General features: G+C 57.1%; 4 protein-coding genes and 1 long non-coding RNA gene across 17 annotated transcripts in view; 2 read left to right on the top strand and 3 right to left on the bottom strand.

Annotated features, from left to right (window-relative positions):
* NOTCH3 (notch receptor 3) overlaps positions 1-2,544 on the bottom strand; it is a 31,697-nt gene extending 29,153 nt beyond the window's left edge. For all 3 annotated transcript variants that reach the window (XM_036089160.2, XM_036089161.2, XM_078054334.1), the window contains exon 1: positions 2,346-2,544. In XM_036089160.2, coding sequence (XP_035945053.1) covers positions 2,346-2,460 — 115 coding nt within the window. In that variant the 5' untranslated portion in view covers positions 2,461-2,544. The remainder of the gene's footprint in view (positions 1-2,345) is intronic.
* SYDE1 (synapse defective Rho GTPase activating protein 1) overlaps positions 1-18,584 on the top strand; it is a 102,582-nt gene extending 83,998 nt beyond the window's left edge. Inside the window, exon 9 of the transcript XR_013440879.1 lies at positions 18,565-18,584. The gene's annotated coding sequence lies outside the window, so the exon portion shown is untranslated. The remainder of the gene's footprint in view (positions 1-18,564) is intronic.
* LOC144378903 (uncharacterized) lies at positions 1,809-4,246 on the top strand. The gene is made up of 3 exons (XR_013440860.1): positions 1,809-1,913; positions 3,539-3,752; positions 3,949-4,246. It is a non-coding gene; the product is annotated as an uncharacterized LOC144378903 (long non-coding RNA).
* On the bottom strand, positions 13,063-17,389 carry EPHX3 (epoxide hydrolase 3). 2 transcript variants are annotated; one of them, XM_078054382.1, is made up of 8 exons: positions 17,317-17,389; positions 16,120-16,662; positions 15,807-15,916; positions 15,284-15,441; positions 15,049-15,177; positions 14,075-14,178; positions 13,845-13,981; positions 13,063-13,753 (listed from the first exon to the last, which is right to left on the bottom strand). In XM_078054382.1, the coding sequence occupies exons 2-8, from the start codon at positions 16,360-16,362 to the stop codon at positions 13,528-13,530; spliced, it is 1,107 nt and encodes a 368-aa protein (XP_077910508.1). In that variant the 5' UTR covers positions 16,363-16,662; positions 17,317-17,389; the 3' UTR covers positions 13,063-13,527. The 2 variants fall into 2 exon arrangements, with proteins under 2 accessions (XP_077910508.1, XP_035945041.1); XM_036089148.2 differs by having other exon boundaries at positions 15,807-15,892; positions 17,317-17,387.
* Positions 18,585-19,782: 1,198 nt separating the features above from the next.
* BRD4 (bromodomain containing 4) overlaps positions 19,783-21,451 on the bottom strand; it is an 89,954-nt gene continuing 88,285 nt past the window's right edge. For 9 of the 10 annotated variants that reach the window (XM_036089133.2, XM_036089131.2, XM_078054352.1 and 6 more), the window contains one exon: positions 19,783-21,343. In XM_036089133.2, the coding sequence (XP_035945026.2) occupies positions 21,275-21,343 (69 nt within the window). In that variant the 3' untranslated portion in view covers positions 19,783-21,274. The remainder of the gene's footprint in view (positions 21,344-21,451) is intronic. The other variant, XM_036089129.2, reaches the window with a different exon arrangement.

The raw sequence follows: 21,451 nt of genomic DNA, 5'->3' as shown, positions 1-21,451 counted from the left end.
GGCCCCAGCTGTTGGGGCTGCAGCTGTCCCTGCCAGCTCAAGCCCTGGGAACCACAAGGCAAGGGCGGGCAGGAGGAGGTGCTGACTTGTGCCAGATGTGGGGACTCAGGAAGCTGCCAGAATGGGGGGTGCAGAGGCAGGAAGTGAGGGTGCTGAGCGTTAAAGGGAGGTCTGGGGCTGTGTGCCCAAATCCCAGGGTAATGGAGAGGGCAGGGGCAAGGAGGCCTGGGGCCATGGGTCTTTCTTGCCCTGATGTCGGGCATCTACTCCAGCTGGGCAGAGCTGCATGGTGCCCTGGTGAGAGGGGCCAAGGCCTATACCCCATGCACAGCCAGCACTGGGTGGTGCAGGGATAGGGTGTGGGTTGAAGGGAGGAGCATCCTGCACTAGGCATGTGCTGCCCTGTCCAGCGTCCCCATCCCTGAGGGCTGTGTCCCTCCGGGGTGTGGCAGTCTAACTGTCCTGTCAGACTGGTCTGGGGTGCGGCTGGGTGTGCGCTAGTGGAGAACTGTGTGCCGGCAGGTGTGGGGCGTGTGTGTGTGTGTGTGTGTGTGTGTGTCACAGATAGAGATGGAAAGAGAGAGATGGAGGGAGATAGAGAAAAACGGAGACACAAAGAAGGAAACCAGACGCAGGCTGACACAGAGAGGCTGAGATGTACAGAGACAGAGAGGGAGAGACAGAAGTTGAGCTGGACATGAGAATAGGACAACATGGCATGTGTCCCCTTCCTCAGGGGACAGGCAGAGACAGGACACTACCACCCAGACAGGGGCCTGTGGGGGTTTGTGAACTCACACTAGGAGCCACGTGATGCAGACTGTGGGCCTCGCCAAACTGTGGGCCATGTGAGCGACATGTGTGTGTGCTTGAAGCACACGGGTGTGTGTGTGCATGCTGGATCTGCCGTGAGTGCCCGTGCATGTGCACCGTTGGTCTGGTGTACAGCTGTGTGTCTCTGCGGGACCAGGGTATTCCCAGGTGTGTCTGCGTATGGGTTGGATGCGCCTGTCTGCGGGTATAAACTGGGTGCAGACATGCCTTGGATCTGTGTCTGCATGTGTCTGGATGTGTGCAGGCAGCGTGTACAAGGCCTTGGGCTGGTGATCCCTGATACGTATGAACATGGGTAATTGTATGTACCAGTATGTTAGTGTGCGAGCTGCGGGTGTAGTGCGTGTGCGTGTGTGTGTGCACGTCCCCATCTGCATGTGTGACCCAGGGCTGTGTGTGCCTGCGAGTGTGGGATAGGCCATGTGTGTGTGCGCCGGCCCCGCGGGGGCGGCAGCTCCTGCCCGATCCTGCCCGGTCGGTCGGGCACCGGGCTGGGCGGTGCAGGCCCTTCCTTCCCAGCGCCGAGGCCCACAGCGGCTCCCCGGGACCCCGGGCCAGGGCCTCTCGGCCCGCGCCCCTCTTCCGCCGGCCAGGCCTCCCTTGGGGGTGTGCGCCCCCGCAGCCCCCGCGCAGGCCCCGCCGCCCGTCCCGCTTTGTCTGGCAAAGAAAGCGCGAGGCCGGCCCGGGGGGGAGGGGGTGTCTAGACGGCGCGGCCATTGTCCCAAGCGGGGGAAGGGAGAACGGGCAGGGGGAGGGGCGGGGGGCCCCGGCCGGCTGGGGAGGGGCTCGGGCTGCGGAGACGGGGCGCTGGAGCTGGAGAGGAGCACGTGGGCTCGCGCCCCCCGCCCTCCCTTTCCCTCCCCTCGCGGGGGCGGGGTCCCGTGGCCACCCGGTCCCGGCGGCCAAGGGAGGGAGCGGGGCCGCGGGCGGGGAAAGGGGCGCGGGCGCCGCTGTGGCTCCAGCTCCTACTCCGGCTCCGGGTCTTGCGGCGCTCCGGCCTGAGAAGTTTTTCCCCGAGTTCGGAGCTCCGAGAACTTCGCGCCCCCTCCCCGTCCCCCACCCAGCCAGGCCAGCCCTGGGTGTGTAGGGGGGCTTTTGTGCGAGGGGTTCCCAACCTGGGGGTATTGGGCTCCAATCGTGACCTTCCCAGGACTCCAGACCGACGGGCATTGGGAGCGAGCCCCAGACTCTTGGTCCCCCCGATCTTGCGTCCCTGATCCCCGCACCTCAAGCTCCCGCTCCCTCATTCCTGGGTCCCTTCATCCCCAACTCTGATCGCTCCTGAGCCCCTATTCTGCGGACCTCTGGGGCCCTGCTCCTTCCCCCCATTGAGCCCCTGCCCCCCCCCCCGGGACTGGCACGTAGCCCCCGGGCTCCTGCTCCCTGCCCCCGCTCTGGTCCTTGGCTCCTAGGCCAGCCCCCCAGCCCCAGACTCGGGGGTCCTTAAACTCCGCTCTTACCCTCCCCCAACCCACCCACCCAGTCCCGCCCGCTAGGTCCCAGCCCCTCACCTGCAGCCCCGGGCCCCGCTAGCAGTAGCAACAGGGGCAGCGCCCGCACGGGCGGCAGTGGTGGCGGCGGCGACATCGGGCGGCGGCAGCGGCGGCCCCGGGTCCCCGGCCCCATGGCGGCCGGCCGCGACCCTCCCTCCTCCCTCCTCCCTCCTTCCCTGGGCTCCGGGCGCGTCCCGGGCCAGCCTCCGCGCCGCCAACTTCGCCAAAGTGAGGCTGCCGGGCCGCCCCGCCCCCAGCCCTGGGCGGCTCGCCCCGCCCCGGGGCCGGCCCTGCGCTCCCCCGCAACCCCCCACACACCCCACCTCCCGGCCTCCCGGGGTCTCTGCCCACCCTCCACCCACACAGCCTGGGACCCGCAGACCCTAGGAAATTCAGGCCGGCCATGCAGTGAAGCGTGGGCTGAACCCTCAGTGACAGACACACCGGCTTCGTGAACACCCCAGCTCCCAGCACACGCTCAGAGCAGGGGACACACACAGAGCCAGGGCACAAATACAGACGTCCAGATACCCTGAAACTGAGGCCAAGCACGTCCTGAGAAGCTCATGCACACATAGCTACCATGCATAGATGCAGACGTATGCACAGAGCTTCATGGGGACTTAAAATATAAAACACAAACCCAAAGCTCAGGCCCAGCCAGGCCTTGAGCCCGGGGCAGCATTTGCAGCCTCAGACCTCAGACACACATTAGGAAGGAGCCTCATGCATATGGGCAAACACACACACACACACAAACACACCTTCTTACTCTCAGCTCTCCTAGAAAGCTCCTTACTACCCTGTGTGAACTCCGAAGGTCCATCCCAGCCCCCAGCCCCACCCATACCCTACCCAGCTTTGCAGCTCAGCCTTGCTCAATTTGATCAACTGCCTTTTCCAAAAGCAGACATGCTGCAAAGCCACGGAGCAGCCCACTCTGTCCCTGTGATGATAATGGGGACCCCCAAAAGGCCCCAAGCCCAGGCCCGAGGAGCCCTCAGTCTGGGGAAGAAAAAGCTGGACACAGACCCCCGTCCTCCACCCCCAGCACTATGGGTTCAGAGCTGGGCCAGAGGGAGGGACAGAGTCTGGGAAGGGTATATAGGGGGGTTGGTGAGGGCTCTGCCTGAGGGTAGTTACTTATTTGTTCATTCATTTATTCAACAAGTAGGTATGAAACTCCAGCTCTATGTCTGACTTTGTTCCAGGGGCTGGGGGTATACCTTCCTCCCCCAGAGAGGGCTTCCCAGAGGAGGGTCCAGTGGAGCTCAGCCAGGAAGGATGAACTAGAGGGGAAACATCCCAGCAGAGACACAGGCCTGCACCCACAGGAGGGAGCAGAGAAAGGAGAAGGAGTGGACAGGCCAGGGGTCACACTGGCTGGAATGAGGAGGAAGAAGAGGAAGCCAGGCTGCCTCCCTGGTATTTGGCTTGGTGGTGAGGCTACCGGGGGGAGAAATGGTTTGGAGGGGAGGTGCTGAATCTGTGGATCCTGGGGGTCACCTATGTGCAGCTGAACACTGGGACTGAGCATGGGGAAGCCATAATGGGAGATAGTCACACGGGCACCCGAGATCTTCAGGCAACTTTTAACCTTTTTATTTTAAAATAATTTCAGGTGCGCCTGGGCGGCTCATTCGTTAAGCGTCTGCCTTCAGCTCAGGTCATGATCTCAGGGTCCTGGGATCGAGCCCCGCATCGGGCTCCCTGCTCCACGGGGAGCCTGCTTCTCCCTCTCCCACTCCGCCTGCTTGTGTTCCCTCTCTCGCTGTCTCTCTCTGTCAAATAAATAAATGAAATCTTAAAAAAAAAAAGAGAGTTGCTGTTTAAAAAAATAAATAAATAAAAATAATAAAATAATTTCAAATGTAGAATAACGTAATTTCCATATGCCCTTTGTCCAGATTCACCAACTCTTTCCACACTTTGTCACATTTGCTTTATAATCATATATATATGGACACACAAACGTATCTATCTATCCATGTGCCTTTTTTATTTTTTTAAGGTTTTATTTATTTTGAGAGAGTGGAAGAGCCTCTGCAAGCAGGGAGAGGGGCAGAGGGAGAGGGAGAGAATCCCAAGCAGACTCCCCGCTGAGCACGTCACCACCCAGAGATCATGACCCGAGAGCAGAAACCAAGAGTCAGACGCTTAACCGACTGAGCCACCCAGGTGCCCCAATGCGCCTTTTTATTTTTGAGAGCAAATTACGGATGTGATGTTCCTTTACCCCCTAATACACCACTGTGGGTTTCCTGAGCAAAAGTGCATTCTCTTACCCAGACCACAGCTGTCCCCCTTAGTCTGTGTTCCAAGTTTTCTGTTGCCCCAGTAGCATCTTCTATAGCATGTTTCTTCACTGGTCCAGGATCTAATCCCTGACCATATGTTTCATGAAATGGTCATGTCTCTTGGTGTCCTGTAATCTGAATCAGTTCCTCAGCTTTTCCTCATCTTTTGTGATATTAACATTTTTGGAGAGTGGACATCACCTGTTTCACAGAATGTCCCCCAGCAGGCTGATCTGCTGGTTCCTCCTGACCCGGTTCAGGGTGTGTGTCTTTGTCTGGAACCACAGAGGTGATGATGGTGCTCTCCGGTGCCTTGTATCCGGAGGTACCTAATGTCAGTTCCCAACATTGGTGATGTTAGAATTTGATCACCTGAGTGAAGTTGGCCAGGTTTTCCTACAGTTGAGGTACCATTCTCTTCCCATCCCTCCTCCCATAATAAATCAATGTCAATATCATGTGGGGAGATACTTAGACGATGTGAATATCCTGGTGTCCATCACACTTTCACCCACTGGTTTTGGCATGGACTGATGATTTTCTCTGAGGTTTTTTTTAAACTGAGATAAAATTCACATACCATAGAATTAACCACTTACCATTTTAAAGTGTACAGCTCAGAGACATTTAGTGCAAGCATCACCTCTATCTACTTCCCAGACACTTCCATCACCCCTAAAGGAAGCCGCATCCCCAAGGGCAGTCACTCCCCAGCCCCCTCCCCCAGCCCCTGTCAGCCACCAATCTGCTTTCTGCCTCTAAGGATTTGCCTGTTCTTTTTTTTTTTTTTTAAGATTTTATTTATTTGAGAGAGTGCGAGAGAGCGAGTGAGAGAGTGAGTGAGGTGAGGAGCAGAGGGAGAAGCAAGCTCTCTACTGAGTAGGGAGCCTGACGTGGGTCTCGATCCCGGGACTCCAGGATCATGACCTGAGCCGAAGGCAGCCACTTAATTGACTGAGCCACCCAGGTGCCCCGGATTTGCCTGTTCTAAACATTTTGTGTACATGGAATCAGACAGTGTAGGGCCTTTTGTGTCTGGCTTTTTTTCACTCAGCATAATGCTTTTAAGGTTCCCCCATGTAGCATCATTCTTTCTCATAGCTGACTAATATTCCATTGAATGGTTATACCATATTTTGCTTGTCCCTCCATTCATAGGTTAGATGATTTTTAAATGCTGGAAGAAGAAGAAGGGAAGGAGGCAGAGAAGTACTGTTAGCAAGAAAGAAGAAGCATGAAGAGCCAAGGGTGCAAGTTGAACGATTGGCCAGAGCCTGGCCTGGCGGGTATAAATAGGCCAGTCCCTGGGGACAGGAACTGAGGATGTTCTGCCCCTCCCAGCATCTGGATGCAGCTCCCACGGGGAGGGAGAAGCTGCCCATCTTCTGGTGACTTGCTGGAGGCTTTCTAGAGGAAGAACTGAGGTCTTCCTAGAACCCAGGTCTGAGTGACTCCAGGCCACACGGAGTGTGAGGGGTGGGGTGGGGCTGGGGATTGGGCAGCGAAAAAGACAAAAGTTGCACAAGAAGGGGCGCAGCCTGATTCACAGTGAGTGTGCTGAGTCAATAGGCCCTAGGGCAGGTGCAGCTTCAGTCCCTCCCCATGCCCATCACCCCAGGAGGAAATCCAAGCCCCCACCCCACCCCTGGCTTTGCTTTCAGAGCCCTTAGCCTGTCCGTGCCCTCTCCAGCCCTCCCCCCTTCACACTGGTCAAACTCCCTCCTCACCCAGCAGGCCTTGCACCCTCATGGCCTTTGCCCAGGTTCTTCCCTTGGCTGGGACACGCAGCTGGTTAAAAGGACTCTTTTGCTTCCCCCCACCCCCAAGCAGGAACTCACAGCAAATGCGTTCTCTTCAAAAATGTATTTTCTTCTAGTTATAGGGAATGCTCTGTTATTTCCCACACATGCCACCCCTTTGCCCATGCTGGTCCCTCTTTCTGACGTGCCTTCCAATCCCCCATTTCTGTACCTGGGGAACTCCTGTTTATTCCTCAAGGTTCCAGCTCCAGGGGTACCTGTGTGGTTCAGTCAGTTAAGCGTCTACCTCTGGCTCAGGTCATGATCCCGGGGTCCTGGGATCCAGCCACACCGGATCCCTGATCAGCTGGGAATCTGTTTCTCCCTCTGCCACCACCACCAACCCCTCACGCTTGCTCTCTCTCTGAAATAAATAAAATCTTAAAAAGAAAAAAAAAAAAGGAAGGAAGGAAGGAAGGAAGGAAGGAAGAAAGAAAGAAAGAAAGAAAGAAAGAAAGAAAGAAAGAAAGAAAGAAAGAAAGAAAGAAAGAAAGAAAAAGAAAGAAAGAAAGAAAGAAAGAAAGAAAGAAAGAAAGAAAGAAAGAAAGGAAAGAAAGAAAGAAAGAAAGAAAGAAAGAAAGAAAGAAAGAAAGAAAGAAAGAAAGAAAGAAAAAGAAAGAAAGGAAGAAAGAAAGAAAGAAAGAAAGGTTCCAGCTCCAGAAAGCCCTCTCTGCCCCTCCAGGCAGAGCCCCCCGGGCTTTCCCAGCACCCTCCTTCCCTCTCTATTAGTCTTATCCATAAGTGGCTGGGATATCTGTGTCCTGCTCTGTATCCCCACCTAGACCAGGAGCTTCCCAGGAACCAGGCATCACACAGCATGGTGTGGACACAGAGGGGGTGACATGGGAGGGTTTGGTGACTCAGGAATTGGCTGAAGGAGTTAGGATGCCCAGCCCAGAAGGGTTGCCACAGGGGGGCCCAGAACACTCTCTTCAGTACCATTCTAGAGGTCTGGGGGTCCAGAAAAGGGTTTGGGGGTCCAGGGGCAAAGGTAGGGGCTTCAGGAGGTGAGCTAGCTCCAACCCTGACCCATCTGAGAAAGGACTTTTTGCTGGAATGGATGTCCTATGAGGTGCTGAGCTCCCCATCAGAAGGAGCAACCAAGGAACCTGGACCCACATTTTGCTAGACAGGAAGTCTAGAGTCTGTGACTCTGCTGATCTGGTGGCCTCTGCTCTGTAGCAAACAGAGACAGAGAGGGAACAATAATAGTGAAAACACAGGCAAGGCCAGCATGGGGGGGAATGGGCACAAAAGAAAGAAAGTCTACAGAGTGCCTACAATGTGTCAGTCCCTTTCTGAAGTCCCCATGACTCAGCCAGCAGGACGTGGATTCGTGGCTCCAGCTTCCTGCCGCCCTCCAGCCACAGTGGCAGAACCAGCCCAAGGTGTCAAGGTCCTTGGGACAGGGTAGTCTGGAGAGACCATTCCCACAGCCTTGCAGTGGGCTGCCGCACAGTTCCCAATGTGGTGGGGGTAGGGGTGAGCTCGAGCCCTCTCCCCTGCCCTGCCGGCCGCCTTGGCCCAGGACTGCATTTCTCCTCAATGAGCTCAGTCCCCAGGGACACAGGACCTGGGGCCAGGCCAAGACACAGCTGCCGGGCCCAGGGCCGATGACCAGGAACCTGAGAACATGCCCTCAGCTTCTCCTCCTGGGACCACAGTCCCGCCCTCAGCACCAAAGCTGGGGCCAGGCCCTCATGCCCAGGCAGTGGGCCATGGGAGTCCGACAAGAACCAGCAGGACTGAGGGCTGCTGGTTGTGGGCCCTGGGCAAGAGTGGGAAGGCCGGACTCCAGGGGCCATTGGTTATAGACCCAACCAGTTCTTTTGGCCCCTGCCTCCCTAGGGCCCTCTCATTCTCCAACCGTCTATGGCTCCCCACTGCCAGAGTGACACCGTCCTCGCCTCACCAGCTTCACTTCTATCTCCCAGCTTTCCCAGTCTTGGCATGGGTTGCACCCACCGTAGGGAGCACCTTTCTCATACCCTGAAGACTCCTTTCACCTGGCAGTTCACTTGGACCCTCCAGCTCTTCTCACCCTCATTCATTCATTCATTCAACAAATGCTACTGACTACCCACTTGGTTCCAGGCCCTATTATAGGCAGAGGTGGCAAAGACAGAGCTGTTCCCTGCCCTGATGAGGGAGACAGCCCAGAAGCAAGAAGGCAGACAAGTAAGAACCATTGAGTGTGACACGAGGGAAGGGGAGATTTCAGTGTCAGAGGCAGGACAGGCCTCATTGAGTTAGGGGACATTACAACTGAGACCTGAAGGAGGAGAAGGAGCCAGGCAGGAGCAAACAGCCAGAGGAAAGGGATGCCAGGTAGAGGGAATGGCAAGTGCAAAGGCCCAGCCAGGGGAGGAAGGGGCAAGTGGATGAGAGGAACAGCGACGAAGCCAGGGTGCTGGGCACAGAGTGCGTGAGGGGTGGGAGGTCAAGGAAGATGATGCGGGCCAAGTCTCGAGGGGCCACAGGGTCTGGGCTTCTATCACAAGCACGGTGGCCGCCACTGGAGGGTTTTAGCAGGGAGAAGCTGATCTGACTGAGGTTGTAGAAGACCACTCTGGAAGCTCTGCCTTCTCTCCCAGGTAGTCGTCCCTGAGGCTTCACACCATCTCCTCTGGGCTCGCATGGCCTCGTCACTCCACATGATCCTCCCTGGCTCCCCACCAGATTCTGAGCTCTGTGGGCATCTGTCTGGCTCGCTGCTGAATCCCCAGTGTCTAGCATGGAGTCTATTTCACAGTACGTTGAATGAATGGATATACCAAGCACATCTCAGTGAAGAGCAGGACCCAGGAGCTGGGACCTGAATGTGCCCAGTGCCAGCCCTTGAGTCCCCATTAGATCAGGTCTAGGTCAGAGGCAGGGATGGGGGCTGGTAGGGCTTCTCGGAGGAGGAGAGGGGGTGAAAACTGAATATGGAGGAGAGTGAAGAGAAGGGAACTCACTTCAATTGAGAAGCTACTGGCCCTGCAGCTCTGGACAAGCAAAAGGGGAGGCCACCCCCCCCATGCCTTCTGGAGATGGTGGTTTCCCTGTCTTAGGACCCTCCATTGGGTGGGACATCCACTGGCTGTCTTGGCCTCACAGACCCTGGGCTCAGACCACTCTGATCTTCCATGTCCCTGACCTTACCCCAGACCCCATCTCCTCCTGCTCAGGTCTGAACCATGATGCTCTGATGTCCCCGGCCTGTCCTTAGCCCCCTAGCCCTTGAAGCTTGTCCTCTTTCCTGTAGGTGTGGCACCTGTCCTCCTCCTCCCTAGTCCCCAGGGCTTTTCATTACCTCTTCCCTTGGCCTTAAGTTGAGGTCTCTTCCATGATAAAGTGAAGTTCACAGGAATCCACAGCAAATACTCATCTCACATCCCCCCAACCCCCGCCCCCTCTCTCCCCTGCTTCTCTGCACATGCCTGCTTCATTCTTCCCCTTCTCCACTCCACTCCGTGCCCCCAGAGGCTGACCTCTACAGACTGCATCAATGGACGGCCTTGTCCTCTGGCTTCCAGGTGGGTTTGGCCAATAGGAGGCCCTGGCAGAAGATGAAGCCAAAGGAGAGAATGGGACATTAACCCTCCTGCATCCCTTCCCATAGGGTCACCTCAGCTGGTTGTGTCCCTTGACCAAAGGCCCTGTGCACATAAGTCTACCCCTGGGTTCTAACGTTCTTCTTTCCCCTTGTCTGGTCAGGGGGACCAGGAGATGGTAATGGCTCTCCACGGGTGCTCGCCCCTTTGGTTTCCCCAAACCCTGCCCACTGTATACGGTTCCTGTAGCAAACCTGCCTCAAATTACTCCACTTGAATGTGCCACTTATTTCCCCTAGGCCCCCAGCTGGGGTCCCCATGCTTCCCTCCTCACTCCTGCTTCCGGGTGCTCAGAACATCCAGGTCCTGTGTCCTCAGGCTCCGCTCTCAGATTCCCTCCCTCAGGATGTGTGTGGCTCAGTCCTCTCAATCTGTCAGCAGCTTGTGACACCATGGGCTGTGCCCCTCCTCCTTGACACCCCCCCACCACCACCACCGCTGCTGGGCACCACGCTTGCCTGCTTCCCCTCCTAACTCTGGGGTTTCTCTGCTCGGCCTGTCCCTTAGATGTTGGGGCCCCAAGGGCTAGTCTCCAGTCTTGTTGTCTGCTCTGTTCTGGGGCGACTTCATCCTCTCCCAGCTTCGGCATCACTCTGCTGACATCCCACACAGACACGGTCGCTTGGCCATCTTTGTCTTTAATCCACAGATGTGTCTAGGTCCTTGCCCCAGGGATTCAGGCCCCTTGGACTGAACATGACTCAAACTGGCTTCTGGCCTTCCCTTCGTATCTGCTCCTCACCCAGAGCCTGGATTTGGGCCTCATCCTTTATTGCCCGAAACATGCCCATCCTCCTTCCAGGCCTCCCGACCCTCAGTCTTCCGCCTCTGGTCCTTCCCCCTCACCAGCCCCCAAGTAAGATTCCAAACACACAGATCTGTCCGGAACCCTCCCCTGCTGGCCCGCATCCTCTGGGAATCAAGCTCCCCGCCTGATGTTTGAAGTCCTTTGCAATCCCACGTCTTCCCATCCCAAAAGTTCCCCCCAGTCTCGCGGAACACAATCAGCCGTGCGTGGAGGCTTGTGTGGGTCGGAGCACGTCCTTGTAGGGTTTAGCTCCAAGGCTGCCTCCTCCAGGGAGCCTTCCCTCCCACTCCTCAAGTAAGCGCCCTCTTCCTTATTCCCCTTGAGCCCGGCTCCGTCTCCCCCGCCCCTCTGGTGCGCGGCCAAAGGCTTAGAGCTGGTAGTAGGGACAGATGAACGAGTGAATGACCGACTGACTGACTGGAATGAATGAGTGAATGAATGGAATGAATGAATGAATGAATGGTGAAAGGTGATTCGGAGGCAGGAGCTCAGAGCAGGGAGAGGGAGCTGCCGGGCCTGGGAGGGGCCTCAGCCGAAGCCGCCCCCACTCCGAGCCCTCCAGGTCCCATCTCCCGCTCAAAGGGATGCGCGCGCCGAGCCCCTCGGCCCGGAGAAAGGCGCGCCCGGATTGGCTCAGGCTGGGAGAGGCGGGCTTCGGCCGAGCCACGAGTCTCTATTGGCTCACTAGCCAGGACTCTGTCCAATCACCGCGATTAATTACCCCCCCACCCCCCAGACTCTGACTCCCTCCAGCCTGCGGCAGAGGAGGCGGAAGACGGCGCCTTCTAGTTGCCTGGCAACCGTCAGCGGACCCGTCGCCCCGGCAACTGTCCGAGGCCTCCCGTCAGCCTTCCCTGGGCCCCTTCAATCACCCAGACAACCGCTACCCGTTCCGGTCAACCATCAGCCCTTTCCCCGTCACCCTGGCAACCGTCGCCAGACCCACCGCCCCCTGGACACACCGCCCTCGTCCTGCCCGCAGGCCTCCTCGCCCCAGGCTCCGAGATGGCGGGGTCCCCTTCCCCTCCGGCCCATCTCATCGACCCTAGGGGGACACTGCTCCTACCCTGGCAGGGGTGGTGGGGGGCTTCCCGGGGTGGGTCGGGCGCTGGGGGTCCCGGCTCCCGTCGGGCCTAACAGGCCGCCCCGTGCTGAGGCTGTGCATAGCCCCCCGCCTGTCTCCCCGCTCGCTCTCTCGCGTGGGACTGTCCAGCCACAACAGGGAGCTTTTCAAAATGCAAGCCATGTCCCTCCCCTGCTGAAAACCCTCCCCTGGCTCCCCTTGGGAATCGAATCCAAACTCCGCACAGCCCCTGGCGGTCCGACTGTGTGGCCTCTTCTTCTCCTCCCTCACTCTGCCCGAGCAGCCGCTAGTCCCCACATTGTTACCCCAGGAGCCTAAGCTTATTTCTGCCTCTGACCGAAGTGCGTCCCCCAGCTAGGGAAGCCTTTCCCGATTCATCATACACTCGTACAGCCCTCCATGCCTGTTCTCTGCTAACTCCACAAGGGCCTAGATCAGTGCCTGACACACATGATGAGTTGAAGGATGTTCTGTTGGGGACAAGAGAGGACAGAGGGGGATGACTAGCAGGCTGGCCCACCCCAGGAATAAGAGAATGTATTTCTGAGGTTGCAGGGCCCCAGAGAGATTCATCATGCAGCAGGTCATGACACTGTCCCCCAAGGCCAGGCAAAGGCTGGGGAGATAGAAGTGCTGTCACCAGCCAGGGGCTGGATGGTTCACCCTCTACTTGTACCACCCTCATCTGGAGGCTGGAGCCAGAGGACCCCAGAAAGAATCAGCAGAAACTGTGGTTCATTTGGAGAAATTCCAGGAGCTGGAGAGGCAGGCCTCAGACCTCAGATGATCATTCAGTGAGCTGGTCCCCTCCTGGGCCAGTCCAGAATCTCACACATCCATCCTACCGGAGCCTAGAGCTGTTTTTCCATGGATCGGAGATAGGGGTCCTAGGGATCTTTCCCAGGCTGCAGCAAGAGAACTTGAGCTTAAAAGGCCTGGAGTCAAGACTGGAGGGAAGATTGTCGGAGCTGCTCAGGGCCCGAACAGACAGGAGTCTAGACACCCAGCTGCTTGCACATGAGGGTCCTCCCTTGGGGAGCTGGTCGGGAGCCCGGTGTGGATACCCCTATTCTAGGAGTACCCTTCTCAGCACTGTCCAATTGAATGCTTTATACTGCTGTGGCAATTGAGCCCTTGAAGTATGGCCAGAGTGACTGAGGAACTGAATTTTTAATTGATTTTCTTCTCATTACTTTGCATGTAAATTGAAGCAGCCCGATGTGGCTGCCGGTACCCTATTGGACACAGCAGCATTTAGCTGAAGACTTGGATTGCAGAGGAAAGCCAGGGACAGGAAGGTCAGAGTCTGTGGTTGGTGCTGCTCTGGGGTCTGACATTGGCAAGAAGAGTAAGGCCCCAGGGGAGGGGAGAGGTAAGACGCTCTGAATCTAGCTCCACAGAGAGCTGTACCTGGCTCTCGAGGATTGAAGTGCTTGTTCACCCACACACACACACGCACACCTGTGTGTGAGCCTATGGGCTGGTGCGCCGGAGGGCACCCACAGACTCCCTTCTGTGCAGCCTAGAGTTCCGCGCCTGTGTAAGATCCGGGAGTCCACCCTTGTACGTACGCCGTGCGGCCTCCCAGGTGCACACAGGCCAGCGAGCGAGGGCCGCTAGTCCAGCAGGTCCTGCAAGAAGGCCCACATGTACTCGTGCATCTCCCTGGGGTTGCTCTGTGGGATCCAGTGCCCCACGCCCGGCAGGATGTGGGCCTCCAGCCGGCCCGGCACAAAGCGATTGCTGATGGCTCCCACCAGCCCCTGCTCGAAGTAGGTGTCCTTCGCTCCCCACAGCAGGAGTGTGGGTGTGGCCAGCTCCTGGGGCTCCAGGGGGAAGTTCCTATGGCCAAGACAGAGACAGACAGAAGAATCACTGCCCCAAATCCCTGCCCCCACAAGTCTCCTGCGCTTTCAGCCGGGTCTGGTCTCACCTGAAGAGGTTTCGGTAATAGTTGAGGGGCCCAGTGAGACCACCAGGCTGTGAGAAGTCATAAAGGAAGGCCTCGAGCTCGTTGGGGGTTAAGTGTGGGATGCCTCTCTTGCGGTGTGTGAGGGTGGTCTTCAGGATCTGGGTACACAACAGGACTGTGGCTTCAGTGCCCAGGCTGCCCAGGCCCAACCCACTACCCTCCACCTACCACCAGCCTTTGCCTCACTGCACCTGGAAGTCAGACATGGACAGTAATTTCTCAGGCAGCCAGGGAAGCTGGAACAGGAAAATGTAGTTGGAGCGGAAGAACTGGCCGATGTGACGTATAGAGTAGTCTGGCGGCAGGGGAAAGGCAGATGTGAGGCCTGGGCCTGGGGTGGTCCCACACCCCGGTACCCCTATAGGCACCCGGGTGCTCCAACACTCAGGAATGTCATCGCTGTCTGCCTGAGCCCGTGAGGACACTCGTCACTCCTCCTGGCCCGGGTACCATCTTCCCTCCCTGCCGAGTCGTCACTGTACCCAACAGAATGGGGGCACCTCTCTCCGCAGCTCCCAGGAGCCCCCAAGAGCCACTGGTGTGATTCCCCTGCCCAGGCCTGGATGCATTTCAATATTTACTGAGCACCTACTGGATGCCAGGACCTGTTTAAAACCCTGGAGACACAGCAGTAAATGGAACAGCCAAAACTCCCTTGCCCCTGGGGAGCTGACAGTCTAGACACAGAGAGAGACGAGAAAAAACAGCAAAGAGGGAGGGAGAGAGGGAGAGAGAGAAAAAAGATAAGAGAGGCCATGTCACTGTGTCACTTCGACTATGATACTGGGAATTAGAATCAGGTGAGGTGACAGGCATCTCATGCTATTGTAGTTGCTTAGTTATCTATACCTTTCTTGCCAGAAGAAAGGCATTTAACCTCTCTTGCCTCAGTTTCCCCCAACTGGACCACGAAGATAATAACACTTTCATATGCTCGGGAGGCTTGTGTAGGTTACTGTATGCAAGCTCCTTGTCAGAGCAATGGTTACCTGTAGGTGCTCAAAACATGTGAGTCACTCCTAAGTGTACTGTCATTGACTGTAGACTGGGTGTGTCATGTGTGTCCCCAGCCCCTCGAGTGTTGACTGGTGGACAGGGAAGCGTAGACACAGACACATGCTCCTTCACACAGGCCTATCCCAGCACCCTGGACTCCCCAACACACCTTGGTACACAGACATGGGGGCAGCGCTGACAATTACCATCCGCTCGACCAGGGATGGGTAGTAGATGGAGAAATTCCAGGCGAGGAGCGCACCCCAGTCATGGGCTACCAGGATGCACTTGGAATAACCTGGGCGGGGGCGGGGGGGAGGGGCAGAGGAACAGGTGTAAGTGAGATGCCAGGGAGAGGTGAGGCAGGGTGAGGGAGGCCAGGCCTGGGATGGGGGTATCCCCACCCAGGCCCAGGATGACATCCTGGATGTCCGTCATCAGCAGGTCCATGGTGTAACAGTCTACATCCTGAGGGGCGTTTGAGGAGCCATATCCCCGTAGGTCCACAGCCACCACGTGGAAGCGGCTCTGGAACTCCCAAAGCTGGTAGCGCCAGGAGAACCTGTCAGGCGGGTGGGGAGGGAGGCTGTCAGGGTCCCCAGGCTGCACCTCCACCCTATGCCCAGCAGGGGCCTTCCCCGGCCCCACCTTCCTGCTGCCCTGGGCTTCCCAGAAAGGAAGATGGGGGAACCCCAGGCTGAGGGCAAGGTCAGCTGTGCTCTGGATCCAAGACCTCTTTGTCCCATATCCCTTCAGGCCCTCCTCCTGTAGACAGCACCCCTGTCCTCTAGCACCCCATCTGGATGCTTTGTGCCCCCAGTCTACCCAGCCCGCGTGCCTGCCTCCTGGATGCCCTGGTGGTCCGAGCTCCACCTCCAGCTTCACCTCCAGCCTTGTGTGCCCCAGGACCCTGGGCTTCAGACCTACCAGTTCTCTGGGAAGCCGTGCAGAAACAGCATGAGGGGCCCATTGCCACGTCCGGCGGAGACATAGTGCAGGCGCAGGCCCGAGCTCTGGGGGAGGGCACAGTCCGAGACCTGGGGAACCCTTCCTCGCTAGGCTTGAACACCCCAGCCACGTGCAGACCCAGATTTGGATTCAACCATTTGCTGTCTGCACACCCCGCCCGCCCCAGCCCTACAGGGCCCGACCTCCCGGGCTGCTCGACGCCCCCCCACCCCCACCAAGCCCCGACGGCCACACACCCCTCCCCCCTGCCCCGGGGCGCGCGCGCGCTCACCTTCAGGGTCAGGAAGCAGTGTTCGCCCAGGGTGGGGTCGCTCAGACAGGCGGGTGGGGTGCTCCGGGGGCGCCCGCAGCAGCCGCGCCGGGGCCGGCACAGCACGTGTGTGAACGCGATGCAGCCATAGACGGCGGCGGCCACCAGCGCGGCGGAGAACACGAGGCTCCACATGAAGGCGCGCAGCAGCTTCAGAGTGAGGCGCGACGGCGCCAGTAGCGCTGTCACCACCAGCTCGGGCATGTCGCCGCGACCCGGGACGACTTCGACGCTGCCTTTGGGGGTGTGGGCGGGGGGCGCAGGCAGCCGCACCGAGGCGGGACCCGGGCTGGGGAGCCCACCGCCTTTGGTCCGGGGCCCCTCCGTGCCTTCGAGGCTTGAGGAACGCTCCGAGAGAAGAGGCGGGAGGCTTAGACCGAAACCGCCACCGCAGACGACTCACCTAAGTACCAGGTAAACACCTGGGCGCGACGGCGACAGCGAACAGGATGGGGTGAGGGGATGGAGCCTGTGAGGACCGGGCTTCGGTGCCTGGGGAGGAGCCTTGGGGAGAAGGGATGCGAATTGCGGGCGGGGCCTAGGCAGACTTGGGCGGGGCTTAACAAGGGGCGGGGTCTAGTAGGACTCCCGCCCGCGGTGGGTAGGGATCTGAAGTGTAGGGGGAGATTGATATGTGTACCAACGTCGGGGCCGGAGGGGTACCTGGGCGAAATGGGCGGAGCCTGAAGCGAAGGGGCGGAGCAATGCAGGTTAGGTGCGGCCTATGAGCCAGAAACTTAGACCCAACTTGGCCTAGAGGCGTTACAGGACTGGGGCGTGGCTTAAAGGGTGGGCGGGGAGAGGGTGGAGCCCAGGTGGGGCGGGGCCTGAAGCTGGGCGGGAGAAGGTCCTAAGGCTGGCCGGGAGGGTTTGGGTGCGAGGGCTGGGCCAATAAGCTGGGGATCGGCCTGGGTCCGGGCCAATGAGACGGGGCGGCGGGGCCGGAATCTAATATGGCGGGGAAGGCGGGCCCGGAAGCGGAAGGAGGGGGACAGGTAGTGCTTTGGCTGGGATTAGGAGGGAGTCGCGGGCGGTCGCCGCAAGCCGAGGAGGCCTCGGCGGGGGGGGGGCCCTGCCGCCGCCCTCCGAGAGCTCCCCTTCCTGGAGCGCGCGACCCTGTCCTTGGCCTGGCTGGGAGAGACCTAGCAGCACCCTCACCCAGGCCTGGTTCTAACGGCGCGTCCAATGGCCTCGACCCCGCGCGGGCCTCGTTAGTCCAGCGGGCCCGTCGTCGGCCCGCCCCTACACGGCTGTGATTGGAGGGCGGTGGTTATTTACGTGCTGGCGACAGGTCTCGCCCGGCAGCCAATCGGCGAGTGTTGAGGCCCGGGCTCCGCCGGTGCCGACCAATGAAGACCGGGAGACTCTTGGACTTCTAGAAGGCAGGCCCGGCCCGGGAGCCGGAGGACCGGGCCGGTTGAGCCACTGGAGCTCTGTCTGAAAGAGGAAGTGGGGCAAGGTCGGGCGAGAGGCCCGACCCGGCCAGCTTCCTCCTCCTGTTTTGCAACCTTCCCCGAAGATCCTGAACGTTTCAGGGTCACTCATCGTTTAACCCGTATAACACCCCCATTAAGTGTAGGTACTATTATCACATCCCTGTATTACAGACCACGAACCCGAAATTCGGGGATTAAGTCATTTGCCTAAAGCTACACAGCTTGCTGAACAGGACTTACAGAAAAAAGCAACAATCTCGGGCTCCACCTCTCCTTCCGCCCGGAGGCGGCCATCGGAATGCTTTTAGCTTTCTTCTGGTCGTTATCCAGGTATCTCGCAACGCGCTCGTGTGGCTATTTCCTGATGACCAATTTGGGGCATTAAGTATTGCATCGACTGTCATCACCATTGGACAGGCCCTACCCGTTTTTAGTGTTCCTATTGGTTTCCTTTAACTTTAAGCACTCCATTGTTTTCGTCACCTCCCATTGCTAATCTTACCTTTGTATTGTTCCGGCTGCTAAACATTACACTGTCCTGGGACCATAATTAAGTCTGTGGGTTCCTAGTAAAGGGGAATGGTGGTTTATGTGGTTCCGCCTCAGTAAACAATGTATATCTCAGCGTCGGGTAGACGCTATGATTACACGACCAGCATTGTACTAAGGTTTGTTCTCCCTGTACTTAGTACCTTTCTTTTCTTGCACGATTAGCCTGTAACATAGCTTTGGTTTCGTTTACACTTTCCATCAAATCAGTTTTCCAACCACTGGATGATCGCGGTATCCCTCCCAAGTCCTCTAATCTGGCTGCGTGGCTAGGGAGTGTCTGGGGATCTCCCTTCTTCCTCTGCTAACGCAAAACTGACTCTCACCATCCCCCTACCCCCAGCTCTACCCTCAAAACAAAAAGCGGCAGTCACAGGATGGTAATTTTATATTCAGTACAAATGTTTATTTTTGCAATGAGAACTGCACAAAAAAAAAAAAAAAAACTTTAGTATATAAGTGAAAAGTCTACGAATTCCCTTCTACAAATGTCTAAAGTGTTTAATACAAGTCTCAGATTCACTGACATAATTATTGGCCAAGCGATCCGTGCATACAGTACAGTGGGGGCTTGTACACACCTCTTACTCTTGTATAGGACTAAGATTTCTAGTACTGTGGGAGGGAGTGGGAAATGGCCAGAGAAATTAAATAGATCCAAGTTCTAATTACAACCCAGTTAGAGAAACACCCATCAGGAAGGTGTGGAGAGGGCCATGGCAGAGTTAAATCTTTAGAAGGTGCAGACAAAAACCATTTCTCCAGCTAAACAGTCGGACCTGGCCTGGGGAAGTTACCAAACAAAACACGGAACAGAAATGAGGGGGCGGGACAAGATGGAAGAAACCCCAAAGAACCAAAATATAAGTCCCACTTGAACCAGCACAGTGGCACATGAGGAAGTGCCTGCTGGGGCGTGGGGGCAGGGGGAGGGAGGCATCTGGGGGCCTCTGGCTGGATGCCTGAACTACACCCTTGCCAGGTTTCCCAGATCCCAAACACAAGATGATACAAGGGCTTTTCTGGCTGAAAAACAAAGGGGAATAAGGGTTAATAAACAGTGCTAGAAATGTTTCAGTTTGTGTCTGTGCGCACATAAATGATACACTTTCATCTTACATCCTAGGGACCACTCGAGTGCCGCCCTTACCTTGTGGCACGCTGGTGGGCACACGGGCAGCCACATGGTGGGCTCTCTTGGAAGGGAATGTGTGGGTGCGTGTCTACATGCGTGGGAGGTGAGGATCCTGGTTGGGGGGGGGTGTACACTTATCTAAGAACATCTGGTTAACCCTGAGCTTAAATGAAAGGAGTAGTTAAGGTAGAGGCAGGCGAGGTGGGAGAAGCGGCCCAAGTCCTCTGGTGAGTGGGGGACCAGGATGGAGAAGGGCGAGGGGGAAGAATACTGTCTGGAGTTTGGCCAGGTTCTGCTGGAGCACATCACCCACCTAGAAGGCCAGGGTCCACAGGAAGAATGGGTACCTGGGCTCCCTGTCACAGCTTCAGCTTGGTCATGGAAGATGGGCAAGGTGGCCCGATGGTAGTTCTTGTACAAAGGTGGTTGGGGATCCCGGGGGGTCCCCTGGGCCTAGCCTAGGCAACAGGTGGTTCACAAAGAAATGTCAGGAAGACGCCAGCATTAAAAAAGAGAGATGTGTTTATTCCATGATCAGTACAGACCAAATGCATATTCACCGTATGAAAGTCAAACCAGTCAGTGACTCCAGAGTTTGGCCAACACTGAGGCACCAGCGTCGTGGTGTAGAGTGGGATCTCATGGCACACGTAACCTCACCAAGGGCTCCAATTATAAAATTAAAAAAAAAAGGGGTGGGGGTGGGGGAAGGGGCAGCCGGCTGGTCAGGCTGGGTGGGGAGCCTCTACCTCAGGGGTCTGTGGCCCCCCAGCCCCCGGTGCCTGCCTCGTCCCCTGGCCCTTCCTTTCCTGGTTAAAAAAAAAAAAAAAAAACACAACTCAAACAGATTTGACATTAAAAACAAACAGGGGTGGGGAGGGAAAAGAAAACATGGCTTTATAATTAAAAACTGACTAATAAAGTTTGAAACTGAGTAAAATATAGGCAGTTTTTTTTGTGTTTTGTGTGTTTTGTTTTTTGTGGGTTTTTTTTTTTTGAGTTTTTTTACACCAGTTTGGTGGAGTCACCAACAAACTTCAAACAAAGATATGCCAACTATGTTCACTACACAGTACAGCCACGGTCACACACTACCCACAGCGCGGTGGCAGCCGCCGCTCAATGAGGAGACGATCACACCATTTCGGAGATAAGCAGTGCCATTGTGTCTGGAGGAGAAGAGAGAATTAAAAATAAAATAGAATCCAACAAAAAATATATATATAGAAAAAAAAAAAAAAAACAACCCAGAAACACAGGTGGGAAGGAACTGACTTTGGTTGGTGGCCTCACTCACTGGGCGAGGCCGGCCCACACACGCGCGTGTGACAGTCACCTTGCTCCAAATTGCCATGGACACACACACACCTCCACGGCACTATTCCCTTTTGCACAAGCGAACACTTACAGAGAGCGGCTCTCGATTAAAGGCTTGTGGGGGGAGGGGAGGGGTGGGGTCTGTTCAAGGCAAAGTCAGTGCCAGCAAGGGGGTGGGCCGGCGCCCTCGCCCGCCTCCAGCTCGCTCGGGCCTGCCCTGGCCTCCTGGGAGCGGGCGGTGGTGGCTGGGGTGTGGGGGAAGGACTCCTGGTGGGCAGGACGTCACGAACGTCACGTTCTCGGGGACAGAAAACCAGTCACGGTGGCGGCAGCAACAATGTCCTGTGTATACTGTGTAGACATTTGGCGGAGAGCAGGACCTCTGCCCCGCACGCGGGGACGCGCGGCTTGGATCTGGCCGGCACTTGCTCGTGGAGAGGCGTGCTCTGAGCCGACGTCCTGTGAGGGGGTGGTGGGTGGCGGGACGTCCGGCTGGCTGTAAGGCAGACAGGCTCTGCGATCCTCAGCTGCCCGTCAGGCCTGCCCCGGGCACAGCATGCAGGAGGGCCAGGCCCGGAGCCACCCCCTTGCCGCTGCTACCGCCTCCACTGCCGCCCCTAACACTATGGAGAGTCAACGTTTCGCCAGAAAATCAAAGTCAGAAGTCACCTAGGTGCTCTCAGAAAAGATTTTCTTCAAATATTGACAATAGATCACTCTGGAAATTCATGTCAATGGTAGCTGCCATCTGGAGGGGAGAGGAGGGAGGGAGGGAGGGAGGGAGTGAGACTAGGTGCCCTACCCTTACTGCAGCTTCCAAGCTCCCCCCCCCCAACCCCAGCACTGGCCAGGCCCT

This window comes from Halichoerus grypus, chromosome 1 (assembly GCF_964656455.1).
Source record: "Halichoerus grypus chromosome 1, mHalGry1.hap1.1, whole genome shotgun sequence".
Lineage (NCBI taxonomy): Eukaryota > Metazoa > Chordata > Mammalia > Carnivora > Phocidae > Halichoerus > Halichoerus grypus.
The sequence above is the reverse complement of the archived record's forward strand: the minus strand, read 5'-3'. Positions and strand labels throughout refer to the sequence as shown.